The sequence below is a fragment of the Limulus polyphemus genome, unplaced genomic scaffold (assembly GCF_000517525.1).
Source record: "Limulus polyphemus unplaced genomic scaffold, Limulus_polyphemus-2.1.2 Scaffold12, whole genome shotgun sequence".
NCBI classification, from domain to species: domain Eukaryota; kingdom Metazoa; phylum Arthropoda; class Merostomata; order Xiphosura; family Limulidae; genus Limulus; species Limulus polyphemus.
The window spans coordinates 1,802,633-1,817,616 of NW_013665622.1; the positions used below are offsets into that span (position 1 = coordinate 1,802,633).

At 35.4% G+C, this 14,984-nt stretch overlaps 1 protein-coding gene across 1 annotated transcript in view; it reads left to right on the forward strand.

Annotated features, from left to right (window-relative positions):
- Positions 1-14,984, forward strand: part of LOC111085209 — a 51,658-nt gene that overhangs the window by 9,238 nt on the left and 27,436 nt on the right. The window contains exon 2 of the mRNA XM_022382771.1: positions 2,464-4,315. Within this exon, the coding sequence (XP_022238479.1) occupies positions 3,708-4,315 (608 nt within the window). The 5' untranslated portion in view covers positions 2,464-3,707. The remainder of the gene's footprint in view (positions 1-2,463; positions 4,316-14,984) is intronic.

Consider the following 14,984-nt stretch of genomic DNA (forward strand, 5'->3'; position numbering starts at 1 on the left):
CACCATCCACCGCCAACTCTTGGGCTACTCTTTTACCAACGAATAGTGGGATTGACCGTCACATTATAACGCCCCCACCGGCGTGAAAGGGCGAGCATGTTTGGTGTGACGGGGATTCGACCCCCAGATTGCGAGTCGAGCGCCCTAACCACCTGGCCATGCCGGGCCCGACCATAGTTTAGTGAAGCAAAGTCAGGAACTTGAAAGGTAAAAAAGCGAAGACAATGCCAGGTCGCCAGATGAAATCAATGCTCGTGTTACTATGCCTAGTCACAGTCGCACTATGATAAGTAAGAGAAGAAATGGATTTTCCAAACTGAACGTCATCTTATACGCATTTAGGCTAAACGGTCAAGTAAAAGACTCTTACATTTGAATTAATGGCCACATAGAAGATAACTAACCACCAGCACCCTCCGCCACAAGACTTTTGTCCGGCTCTTTTAACCTAAAAATGAAGTTCATTGTCATTTTTATAACGTCTCTAAAACTGGACTCTTCGATCTTCTAACTACCAGGCCATGCCCGAGTCGTTAAAAGACAAAATTGAAGAGACTTGAAAGTCAAGCCTGAATGATATTAGACTTATAATGCATGGAAATATCGCGTACGTATTGAAACTGTTGTTTATTTGGCTTATATGCAGATTTAGAAGTAAACGCAGGATGATATGAACAATAATATTTCTTAGATGGACTTTCTGAGCCTTCATTTTTTTATTTGTTTAATTCGTGTATGTCGAGCAAGAATTTTAAATTTGCTCAAATTTACCTATACGTCTGTTAAAATTAATATGGACAATAGATGGCGCCTATTGTTACTAAACATACAAATATTTTAATAAAAAATGTACTCACAGTAGGTTTTATATGAAAATTTCTACAAATAAAAGTAATATATGATTTCTTCTCATCACTGGTTTTAGAATAATATAGTTTCTATTATAATTTAATTATTTGTTTCAGGTTGGGTTACACCAATTTTAATAATATCAAAATCACAATGCCTCGCGTACACTTACAAGTAAAATCAAAGTTTATTTACGTAGTGAAGTTGAAAGTGAACTAATAATTTCCAGGAAAGAGGCCCGGCGCCAGGTTTTCTGTGGTCCTAGTGCAGAGATTTATATACAACAGAACCTCTTAAATCTTATTTCAGTTTTACAGGAAATATAAAATGGGATAATATGTTTGAAAATGTATAGAAGTGATCAAAAACAATAATTCTATAATACATTCAAAGTTTGTTTTGAACTTCGCGTAAAGCTACTCAAATGCTGTTTGCGCTAGCCGTCCCTAATTTAGCAGTTATAGACTAGATGTAGGGCAGCTAATCATCACCACCCACCACCAACTCTTGGACTACTATTTTACCAACGAATAGTGGGATTGGACGTAGCAATATAACGGCCACATAGCTAAAAGGGCGAGTATATTCGGTGATGAGGATTCGAACGCGCGACCCGCACAGTGCGAGTCCAGTGCCTTAACCACCAGCCTCTATAAAGAGTACCCTGGTGCTGGTATTGCCAGAAAATAAGTTGTTTAGTCGTTAAAGCTATCTTTTTTTTTGTTATCTAGTTTTAGTTTAATTTCATACTTAATATATGAGTATAGTACGTTGGTTCACTTATGTTGTCTAGTTATCGTTATGTGCCGCGCTACAAAATTTACAACTAATCTGATTTAACGTTAGAAACTTTATAAACTTAAGACTTGAAGACACGTTGTAGTCATACAGATTTCATGATGCAAATTATGAAGTTCGCTTATGAACAGGGCTTACATAACTATGGTAGATGCTTTAATATACCAGACTTATCGTTACAAGAACTACTTTATTTCTGGTTGTCTCATTCTAGAGCAGTCAGGACCGACTGTTGACAATGATTTAAATATGTATTTTCTAATCTGCAAAAAAATATGTCAGTCTGAAAGGTTTTGTTTATCTCTGCCTGTCAACTTCAAGAGATAGATTAAAAACGCATCATCGGAAGTCATCTTTTATTACCAAGGTGAAGTTCAAATCTGACGATTATCTCATTGACCACTGACTTCTGTTACGTTCCTTCAAGTTTAGAATATTAAGTTCCCTAGATTTTATATTACCATTGATTTAATTAATTATTAGAGACACTTGGTGCATTTGGTGGGAAATGTTCAAAACGTGTGATTTCTTATGTTTAGTTATCACAGAATAAGTATCGATGAAAATAGCTTAAATTTCAAATTCTAAGTGATATAAATCATATAAGAATAATTACACGTGCCACAAAGATAACGGACATTTTCACGTAAATTCAGAAGACTTAAATTTCGGCATTTAAAATGTAATAAAAGAATAAATGTTATAGATGCATTATCTTCTCAAACAAATAAAAATTTCAAGTTAAACTTCCGCAATGGAAGAATGGGAATTTTATAGTCTTGAATAAATTAATCATTGATGCAATTTTCTTTATAGGTGAGAGCCATTCTGCCTGAGAAAGGACGCAGACCGGAAGTGACGGCCGCAAAATTTATCTTCAACCGAAACCTGTTAAATAACACCAAGTCTAAAGAGTGGGCGGTAGAAAAGTTCTGGTGGCTTCAACACTGGTGCTCTTAGTCATACGTGTGTTGGTATTGTGTTGATAACCGTTAAATTACATGCTGTTTTGTGACGTACACGTGGTCTTGTTTAGTACACAGAATACTTCTGTTCCCTATCAACCAACACCTGTCATACAGGTCAAGCCAGACTCGATATGATGCTATCAGTATAGTCTTCACGATATAACTTTAACGACACAATAAACTGAGCAGAATGGGCAGAGTGTTGACTTCACAAACGAACCAAATATATTTTTCACAATGTGTACGGATCATTTGAGGCCAGAAACGTGTGATTTTTCTTCTAAAGTATCTCTCATTCCACCTATTTTACGACAAGAAATCCTACTTTGTGTGATGTTTTGCATTTGAAAAGGCCATTTCCCCAACTGTAATTTTGTCGGGTATTATATACATTTTAACCTCTAGATGGACGGTAAATGTCAGCGTTAACTCTCGGGTGATGTCTGTTTGTAAGGAGCTAGTTGTGCGAACACAGTATGTTCTCTAGCCAAGCCTTGGTGAAACTGTTGCTCCTTTGTGCCTTTCTTCTTTATTAGGGAGAATTGACATCTGTATTGAACTCTTGCCGTCGCAATTACAGCTGTGATCAATATGCTCGAAATCGCGAGTTTGGGAGGAATTCTATACGTCTACTAATTAACGCTTATGAAGTTTAAAAAAAAAGGTAATGACCATGAAAAAAACTGTTGACAATATGTTAAACACGTCATCCGTATTGGAAACACATATAAGTGTAGTTACGATTTAGACGTCAAGGTTGCATGTACTATGTTCCACAAGTCATGCTGAAATATATAACATTATCAACCAAGCTAACAGCAGGAGGGGCCATTCGACAACGTTAACGATTACAAAGAGAGTACGTTAAAAGTTAGCCTACTGAGCAGAACCTGCGGGCCAGGTTAGTAGAAGGTCTTCAGTACGATGCCGTGCAACTTACCATATAGCACAGCATAGCGTACTGATTAACTTCCTCCGTTCTCATTTTCTTCTGTATGCCATAACGTATGACCCAGTCAAACAGAAACTTGATTTTTTTTTCTTTTTCATTTATTAAATCCAGTAAAAAAAACGCATTATTTCCATAACATCATGTCAGCATCAGTTAACGTAGATCCCCCTGTTTCACCAAGTCCTCCCACCCAAAAGATGAACGGAGGAATCAACACTCGTCCAAATTTTAACTTCAGTTTTCTGAACACGTCTAAGCATAGCTTAGCTACTGGGTCACCTACAGGGGGCGCTGGACTAACCAATCTCACGATGACTAGCACTCCTGGAAAGCCGCTCTTGGATTTGTCGCGTGCAACTACAGGTCATCCGAGCATGAACCTATCCCGCCACACTTTGACCCCAGCTAAGACTGACCTCCATACCAAAGACCCCGGTGATCACGGCATATATCACACTTTAGCGTCTTTAGCTTTATTGTGTCTCTTGGCTCTAATGATGGCTTTCTTAGCCCTGTTCTTCCTACAGAAGATTGGTCCCTTGACTTTAAATATGGGCAACGGAAAATCATTTAGTACTGAGTCACCTAAAAAAATCGTAGTGGGAAGCGAAGAGTTTATTACTGTGTACCAAGTATCAGTTGCTTTGAGTACACTTACTGTATCCCTGAACCTATGCTGCCTCTTTGTGTGTTCTATACAGTTCCTCTTCGCTATCAAACTGATGAAGGCCCCTCAAGGAGAAGAAAGGTAAGAATCTTGACTTTTAGTTACCTACTACGAATCCCGGAACACAATTATACAGCGTATTTAAAAGATAGTTTTCAATCTAGCGATCCGTGTGTTAAAATAATCAATGGCAATTTCAGGTTTTAGGTTATTGTTTTCTTAGTGCTTCGAAATGAGCTATCTGCACTCTGTCCACCACGAGAGGAATCGAATCTCGGATGTTCGCATTGTAAGTTCGTAAAACTCCTAGGAGGACCAGATTTTAAGTGCTTTGGAAAAGAAAGTTGGGTATCGTACCATTGACATTTCTGAGCATTTTTGTATTGACTTGTTTGTTTGCTTTAGAACTATTTCGCTTTTCTTTTTCAAATTTTTTAAAAGTTGTCTCGGTAGTTTTTTGCTTACAAAATTTCCGTTCACGGTTCTTTAAAGATCAGCGCCACACTGCATGACTGACTTTATGTTTGGACAGTGAAGTAGTTGTATTACTACACTAGTGTATTTCATACAGAACGAGTAGACGATTTTTTATGTTACTTTGAGTATTACGTTAAATGTGATGTTCTGTAAAGTTACTCCTTGACAGATATCAAACCATTACTGTTTGTTTTGTTGTTAAGCATAAAGCTACACAATGGACTATCTCTGCTTTGCCCACCACCACTGGTATTGAAAACCAATTTTTAGCGTTATAAGTCTTCAGACATACCACTGAACCACTGAGAGGCTCAAACCAACACACAAACAATTTCAGATATGAACTAAAACGAGCCACATTCATGTGTGTAAGTATATATATATATATATATGTGTGTGTGTGTGTGTGTGTATGTATAAACGCCGAAAAGGGTTCTGTTCGCCCTCCAACAACGTACGCCCTTGGTTTTTTCTCCCTGTCTTTTTGCCACATATATGTATAAATGTAATAGGTTTGTTGACAAACGAACCTAATAATTCGTGCAAATAAGGATGTAATTACAGAACAACAAATTAGTTTATCTAAAAAAATCTGAACCCTTACAGGTAATAGCATGTATTCATAGTTGGAGTAACTTATTTGAAATTCTTGTTTTATTGAAGTTTTGCGCTAGATGTTGATTGATAATTTTAATAGTGTGTCCTCTCACCCCTACTCTTCTATCTACATTTAAACAGCTTCTGAATGGTAATATTGATATATCTGGCATGAAGTCGGTTACTGCAGGTTTGATCAGCTCAGCTGTAAAATTATCCACTCTGCATATTTCAACTTAGGGTTAATCCGCTTTATATGAACCATGATCCAGGTTCCGTGCTGCCCTTGGAATTACCAGTTCCATCATCGATCGTGCAGTGTTTGATAGTCATGATTGTTCAGTTTTGCCCAACACAACAATTTCCATTGTAACAAGCTTCTGCGAAGGATTGCGAGGTCAGCCTTAGACCACACAGACTCTCCAATGTAGCGGATGTTGGTTTCCAAAACCACGTTTAACTTCAAGTATCTCCCCAGTGGCACAGCAGTATATCTGCGGACTTACAACGCTAAAAACCGGGTTTCGATACCCATGGTGGGCAGAGCCCAGATAGCCCATTGTGTAGCTTTGTGCGTAACTTCAAACAAACAAACTTCAAGTAAAAATATGCATATAATTTTGTTTGTTTGTTATAAGCATAAAGTTATATAATGGGCTATCTGTGATCTGCCCATAATGGGTATCGAAACAAACCCGATATTTAGCATTATAATCCCTCAGAATTACCGCTGAACTAAAAGACATACAAGTCTATTGAAGGTACATCAGGGGGCTTGACATTTTTGTAATAAAATGAAAATATTGTTATTCGTGTTACTTCAGCCATATGTTTGATAGAAACATCCGTTGATTTCCATTTATGGCTGAAACTTGCGAACTTTTGACTTGTCAGCTTTTGTCAATCTCATATCTTTGTTTAAATATTGTCTCGTTAATGGAACCAGGAAATATGTCCAGCTTTTTTTCACAATTTTTGGGTTAGAAGGCTATGTTTTATAATCACAGCCTTCATTTTTTGAATGATGACGTTGTTCCGAATTGGCTTGGGGTGTGGCTTCAGAAGCCATTGCTTTTCTAAGCTCTAAGATGTGCATGATATTACGTCCGTTTCCATGGAGAACATTTAAAGGCTTCTTTGTGTCCTTTGGCTGTACTTCTTTGAACAATCTCTCTTTATGAATACCATGTGTTTGAAAGGGCTATGGCATATTTACCAGCCATAAGTTAACTAGGCAATATTGCACTGTTGAATGGAAGGGAATTTGATGCAATATATTTATACAGATGCTAAACTCGGTGACTTGTCACTTCATTAGTATATCCAAATCGTTCTTATCAAGTGCGATTAACCTTATGGAAATGAAGCCGAATATTTCAACGTGAAATGTTGCTCAAAATGTAGTGACGGACAAACAAAAGATGTCTTTTGTTTATTTTATCCACACGCGACTTTTATGTCTGCAGAGTTTAATTCTTGTTAAGCGCAAAGTTACACAATGGGCTATCTGTACTGTTCTCACCACGAGTATCAAAATCCGGTTTTAAGCGTTGTAAGCTTCAGATATAAAAAAAAACAAATAAATATTTCTTTGCATGCAAATTGTATTCATTGGTAAAATTTTTTTCGATAAATGTAAATTACGCAACTTTGCAAACCATCTTAACATAACATAATATTTTGAGACAACATGGGACCTATTGATCCATCTCGGCTGTTCCATCTTCAAAACTAAATTAAAATGATTTAAAAATAAAATACAAAAATTTTAAACCCAGCCTTTTTCATTCATATACTTATCAAGCTTTTTCTTAAACTCACTTAAATTGACTGCCTCTACAACATCTGAAGGCAACCCATTCCAAAGGCCAACCACCCTGATAGAAAAATAAAACTGTCTTAGCTGAAGATGATTCCTACCTTGGCAAAATTTATATTTGTGTCCCATAGTCCTACTATTCTCATTGTTAAGTATATAAAAAACATTATCAATTCCCTTTACAGTCTTAAACACCTCAATCAGATCCCCCGTAACTCTTCTTTTTCAAGAGAAAACAATTTGAGAGATTTCAGCCTCTCGTCGTATGACAACCCCTCCATCCCAGGTACCATTTTAGTAACCCTTCTCTGAACCCTTTCCAACAATTCGATGTCCTTCTTAAGGTAAGGAGCCCAAGACTGAGCACAATGTTCCAAATGTGGCCTAACCAGTGACGTGTACAATGAAAGTATAACCTCTTTAGACTTGCATTCAATATTTCTATAGATACAACCTAAAATCCTATTTGCCCAACCACTAGCAACAGCACACTTGGATGGCTTTAGAGACGGATCGACTATTACACCAAGATCCCTTTCCTTCATAACACTATTTAGGTTATTCCCATCCAACTTATACTTATACTTCAAATTATGATAACCCACATGCATTATCTTACATTTATTATAATTAAAACCCATCTGCCATTTATTTGCCCAACTCACTAAATGATCTAAATCTTTTTGTAAATCAGCAGCATCCTCTCCACAGCTAGCAACACCCAAAACCTCAATATTCTCTGCAAACCTAAGTAATTTATTGACTATTACTTCATCTATTTCATTGATGTAAATCAAAATTCAAAATTTGTATTTTCGAAGTTTGTAACCAAAATATCATTATTCGTTATCTCCATATGCAGCAAAGCATTGAACCTAATAGAGCAATGATCACACTTGCACCAGATGTTCCCAATTTCCACCCTCTCGATCATTTCTATATTTGAAGTTAGCAATAAATATAAAATAGCATTGTTTATAATGGGTTCCTTGACTATTTGGGGAAGGAAGCCATCTGAACAGTTTCCAAAAACCTTTCTCCCTCACGGTTTGACTTTAGCATTTCCCAATCTATATGCTTGAAATTAAAATCACCCATTTATATGACTTCATTAACAGCTGAAATCTTAATCTCATAGTAAAGTTTCTCATTAATTTCATCAGTATTATTTGATGGTCTGTAACAAATTCCCACTAAAAGCCTTTTTCCTTTATATCCTCTAATATTCCTACCAGTGCTCCAAAGTCATCTATTTTATTTCATATACTTCTAGCATTACAATTGTAACAATACAGTCTACCCATATAATGACTTCTGTACTCATTTCCTATGTTTTTCTTTAAATTTAGTTTATCCTAGCCCTCACCAATATCTAGTCTCAGTTTAAAACTTCCCTTACAGTTGCGTAGCAAACAAGCCAGCTCCTGTCTTACTTAAATGTAAACCATCCATTCCAAAAAGCAAGTTCCCTTGTTCCACTGAACTGATCCCACAAGTTCAAACAGCCGGTCTGCGCATTCTTACACATTAACCTAAGCCTAGCATTTAGCCCTAGTGACCTACTTATAACTTCATCCCACAGTTAATTCTGTGCAGTATCCCTGACAAAATTAAATTATGACCCTTTTCTTTAAATGCTTTTATCAATCCCTTGTACTTATTAATTAGATTCTCTGACCTACCTTTCCCTACATCATTAGCCCTTAAATGCACTACAAAAACTGCATCTCTGCTAGCGTCTTTATTATATCTCCTGCTCTGCCAGTTATATCCTCCACCAGTGTCGCTGGGTAGCATAATCTGATTCTTTTCTCCCTATTTACCCCACAGACTATCTTATCCACATCCCCTGTCAAGGAATCACCTATAACTATAACCTCCTTATCATCCACATCCTTTTCTGAACCTTTTATTTTCCTTCCCTCCAATAGTTCCTCGTCTGCAGAAGTCAATGGCTGAAACTTGTTACTCGGCCTATTGGTTCATTATAATTAAATTCACTACATTTAGCCGTAATAATAATACTCTATCTAACTTCTTGAAAGTCATTGTATTACTTTCATGTAAAAGTTTAAGCCCCTCTTGAAATTCTTCTGCCATTTCCCACAGTCTACGCTTCTCTTTATCTATTGCCTCTACTTTAATTATGACAGCCTCCAACTTCTCCTCCAAACTCTTCATACAAATTGCACATCTTCACTACTAGCTTGTTTAAAAGCACATGCCAGTCCCAAGTTCCTAAATAAAACCCACTCATTGCACCCATTACACCTAACAAACTGTGAATGCTTAGTTCCTACATTAGTCTTAACCATTGTATCTAAACTTATAGCCTGAAAATAAATACTCACTACCAAATACCAGTAGCTGATTGTCAACACTGTTAGTGTTAAGCCTAACGTTTAAGAACCAGTTATATTAGTTTTCTTTTATCACTAGTTATCACTAGTTTGTTTTCACAATAAAGTAATAAAGTATATCTTTTATTGTATAGAGCTTAGAAATAAGTGTTAATTAGAAGTAACAATAACTAATCTTTGATGTATACGTAATGTTAATAATACAATGTATTTCGCCTGATTTATAACCTACCTATAATCATAGGCTGAATTTAAACTAATGGATTTAAGTTCAAGTAAACAAGTTAATCCTTAAAACACGAAAAGAAAACAAAATAATTTTATATTGTAATTATTTAATAAAACAATGTATGTAACCTGTTTTACGATTTACCAATAAGTTGAAATATACCTAAGTTTAAAGTACCGTGACACGTACTAAGCTTCTTTAACGTTGTAGTGAAATTTACACCACGAAACTCTAAGTTAAAACTTTGACCATCTTACTTTATCTAGTTATTCTTGTGTTATTTAACCCAAATAATTACAAATTATAATATTGAATAATTTTCAGAAATCTATAAGAGTTTAACTTTTTAATGTCTTTCCTCTTTCGTTGCGCCCTCTGAGTGAGTGATTCAGTTCAGAGTTAGTAGTGAGAGTTATCTTGTCTGTTACTCAATCCATTAGTTGACGAATTCTATAACTAAGAAAAGTGCCATTATTCTCGGAATTTCTGTTGCGGCTACCCAGTGGCACAGCGGTATGTCTGCGGACTTACCATGCTAGAAACCGGGTTTCGATACCCGTGGTGGGCAGAGCACAGATAGCCCTTTATGTAGCTTTGTACTTAACTTGAAACAAGTTTCTGTTGCGGCATTGTTTGTTGACTTAAACCTACAATTGACCGTGGTCATAGCAACATTTATTGCAGAAATAGATTAATTTACTATCTCTAGATGGGGGGGGGGGGACTTTATCAAATGATCCAAAATAATACGAACGATAGAACAAAAGTTGAAGAAATATATATATATTGTCAATACTAATTAAAAGTGTTAGATTCCAAAGTGAATTAATTGGAGATGGATATAATTGAGGTGTCCGGTTTTTCTGAGGATGTGCCAACAGTTCTAAAAATCTAACTTATTTTAAAGAATATTGAAAATTTCGTTGGATCAGTGGTACATTTATGGACCTGCAATGCTGAAATCCTGGATTCAATTCCATATGGTGGAGAGAGCGCAGATAGCTTTTCGAAGCTTTGTACAAATATATATATAAATTGTAGTTGAAAATACAAATCCTTTGGTAATCCACCACTGAAAATCTAAAATGTACGTCATGATCATTTTCTTTACGTCATACAAAATTTAGAGATTAAACCGTACCTACTTATCTCTGCAGCTCAATATAGCTGTATGTATATGGCGTAAGTCAAAGATGTATTGTTTTATATGTTTGTATGTTCGTTCTTAAGCACAAAGCTACACAATGGGTTATCGGTGCTGCGCCCAGCAGTACTGAAACTCGAATTTTAGCGTCGTAAGCCCTCAGACTTACCACTGAGTCAGGATGTAGTAATAAACCATACAAATTAGCAAGTTACAGCAAGTTACAAGAAGGTACTGTTATCTTGGAATATAAACAAATAATTAAGACATTTGATAACTTTATATAACCGTAACTGTAACATACCTTCATGTCAAACAATCTTTAGTACAGTAGTCTATATGTTAAGTGAAAGTACTTTAAATATTGAATAGAGCCACTATTTTATTTCAAAAATTATTAATATCTACATCCAGATGTATATTTTAGACCTCCTCGTTTTTGAACTATCATTTGTTTTTAAATGAAATGGGAAACTAACATAATTGAGTTACTTTTAAATGTTCTTCTTTATCTGAGTTGTTAAAATCAATAAATATATGTTTATTGGATCATTTCTCATTTTGTATATGATATTCAAACATCTTAAGCTATTTAAGAATAAGTAAAAGATGAGAGTTTTCAAGAACACTTCTATTGCAGTAAACAGTAGCAAAAGAATACGCTTATGCTAACCATGAGAAGGGGTACAGGATATAACTGATAGCACCAGAAATATAGTTAAGGGTGCTAGTAGCAATGCAGTTTTCGTGGTACATGTTGGGGCTAATGATGCAAGGAAATATGGAGCTGAGGAGCTTATTGATAAGTATAAAACATTGATAAGGACATTTAAGGAAAGGGGTCATAGTTTTATTTTGTCAGGGATGTTGCCAAGAATAACTTGTGGGGATGAGATACTAAGTAGGTCACTAGGATTGAATGCCAGGCTTAGTATGTAGGGATGAGCAAATCGACTGGTTGGATTTGTGGGATATTTTTAATGGGAAAGTTAACATTTTAGGAATGGATGGGTTACAATTAAACAATACAGGAGCTAGCATATTAGCAAGGGCTATTAACTCAGCTTTAGTGGTAGATTTAAACTAGGGCTAGACAAAGGTGAGGGCTATGATATTAGTAAAATAGGAAATATAATTGACAGACAAATATGTACAACAGGCATAAAACATAAAAGTGTTTAATATCTATAATCAATTGTTGCTATTGTAATGCTAGGAATATTTTAAATAAAACTAATGAGTTCAAAGCAGTTGTGGAAACTGAGGATTTTGATATTATGGGTATCACTGAGAATTGGTTATGCTTGAACAATTTTGAGGAGAGCAATTTTTTTAAGTACGAGGCTACATAGTATTCACTAGAGATAAAATATTGAAAAAAAGGGTAAGGAGTAGCTTTATATGTGAGAAGTGAATTTCATCCTGTTGAGTTAGAGCATATTAAAGAAAATAGCACTGAGGTTGAGTCAGTTTGGGTTAACGCTAGTGTATATAAAGGGAAAAGTATTGTAATATAGTTCACCAGGTTAGAATGTGAAAGTTAATGAGAAATTATATAGAGATCAGAATGGTAGCTGAAAAAGATGTTAATTTCAGGGGTATTGATTGGGAAAACTTTGAATCTAAAAACTTCTGACATTCTTTGAGGATGTTACTGCAAGAGTTGATGAGTAGACTACTATGGATTTGGTATACCTTGATTTTCAGAAATCGTTTCATAAGGTGCCTCACAAAAGACTTGTTACAAAAATTAAATTTATGGGTGTGGGAGAAATGTTATTAAATTGGATAGAAAATTGACTATAGAGTAAGTAATAAATGGAGTGGGATCTGACTGGATCACAGTTACAAGCAGTGTGCCTCAGGACTCTGTGCTGAGGCCTCAGCTGTTTATGATTTATATTAATGATATTGACTCCGGAATGACTAACAAAACTTTGAAGTTTGAAGATGAAATTAATATTTTGGGGGTAGTTAACTGTATCGGAGATGCTGCAGACTTACAGAGATACTTGGATCATTTGATGCATGAGGCCAATACGTGGCAGATGGTGGTTAACTATCCAAAATGTAAGGTGACGCATGTAGGTTTTCACAATTCAAATTATTGTCACGATTTAAATGGTAATACATTAAATACTGTGGTTAAAGAAAACGATCTTGGTGTTGTGATTGAAAAATCACTTAAGTCATCTTAACAGTGTATTGTAGCTAGCAATAGGGCTAATAGGATTTTAGGTAGCATCTATAGAAATATTGAATACAAGAAAATTATATTATTGTTTCACTGTATAGATCACTTGTAAGGCTTCATTTAGAGAATTGTGTACATTTTTGGGCTTCTTTCTTCAGGAAAGGCATTGAATTGTTGTATAAGGTTCCGAAAAGAGCCACTAGGATGATACTCGGGATGGTGGGATTGTCCAGCGAGGAGAGACTAAAATCTCTAAATTTGTTTTTTTCTAGATAGTAGAAGGGTCAGGGGGATTTGATTGAAGTGTTTAAAATTATTAAGGGTATTCATAATATAGATACATCAAACTTTTTATGTTTAGCAGTGAAAACAGTAGGACAAGGGGCATACATTCAAATTTTGGAAGTGTAGTAATCGTCTGCAGTTTAGACAGTGTTACTTTTCAAACAGGGTGGTTGGCTTTTGGAATTAGTTGCCTTCAAAGGTGGTGGAGGCAGAAAATTTGACTGAGTTCAAGAAAAGATTGGATGAATACATGAGTAGTAAGGGGGTGGTTACAGTTGGGAGCTGGAAAGGACATCCTTGATGGGCTAATAAGCTCCTTTTTGTTCCCTTAAAATTTTGTGAAATTTATAATGATAATACGTACAACTTTCTATATTGATAGACTGGGTTAATTATTTCCATGTCAACTTCGACATCTAAAGGTAGTTGTATCTGGCTCCAAAAATATAAAAGTATTAATAATGTTCCTAAAATAGAACTCGTTAGAAAATATAAAACTATTATTAAACTCCCTTTATCTGGGTATATGTCATCAAAAGCTTGGATTTACATCACTGAGGTTGGATTCTAAAATTTTCGATTATTATTTCCAGGCTTCTTAAAATAAGAAAATTAAATTACTAGCTGGTGCTTTATACTGAACAGTCGAACTTATTTATTTTTGAATAAAACGCGCTAACTATTGTAACCTACCTACAAATGCAGTTCAGTCAAACTGGATTAATGTCACAAGTGGGGTACCTCAGGGCTCAGTCTTAGGACCTTTGCTGGGGATGCGACAAGAATTATCTGTTGTGAATTGGGCAGCTGAGTTACTTGGAGACACTGATCAGATGTGGAACATTTTTAAAGATCAATTTTTAAATATTCAAGATAAACATATTCCTTATAGAAAGAAAAGGATAGCTGCAAGTAAAAAAAACAGGTTGGCTCACAAACAATTTAAGAGATAAAATTAAAAAAAAGCATAATAAATTTAAATTGACTGGCATTACAGGAGATTTAAAAGATTATAGAAGATCAAGAAAGTTGGTGAAACAGGAAATTAGGACATCAAAAAGGATATATGAGAAAAAAAATTAATACTAAGGATCCCTTGAGGGATGATAAAGGAAGGTTCTTATCTGATTATTATGAGATGGCTGGATGGGTTGTTAAATTTTGCTTTTTCTTCGGTTTTTACTAACGAAGATTTAAACAGTATTCCACATCTCGAACAGTTGTTAGTTGGAAACAAGATCGAACAATATGACTCCATTAATTCTGAGCTGGTTAAGAAAAAATTGGGAAGTTTAAAAAAAAGATAAGACTTCTGAGCTAGATAATATCTCCCCAAGGATTTTGAAAGAGGTTAAATATTGGATATTTAAGCCACTTGCTACTATTTTCGTCAGTCCTTGAATAGAGAGCAGGTACCAGAAGATTTGGTGTTAGCTACTGTAACTCCTATTTTCAAGGGAAGTGATAAAAATTGTCCCAGTAATTATAGACCCATTAATCTTACGCCATTTGTGGGAAAAGTTTTGGAAAGTCTGATAAAAGATGCTTTGCAAAGTCATTTAACAAAGTTTAGAATGTTATTAGATGGTCAACATCGTTAAAGTAAGGGAAAATCTTGCCTTACAGATCTTTTGACATTCTTTGA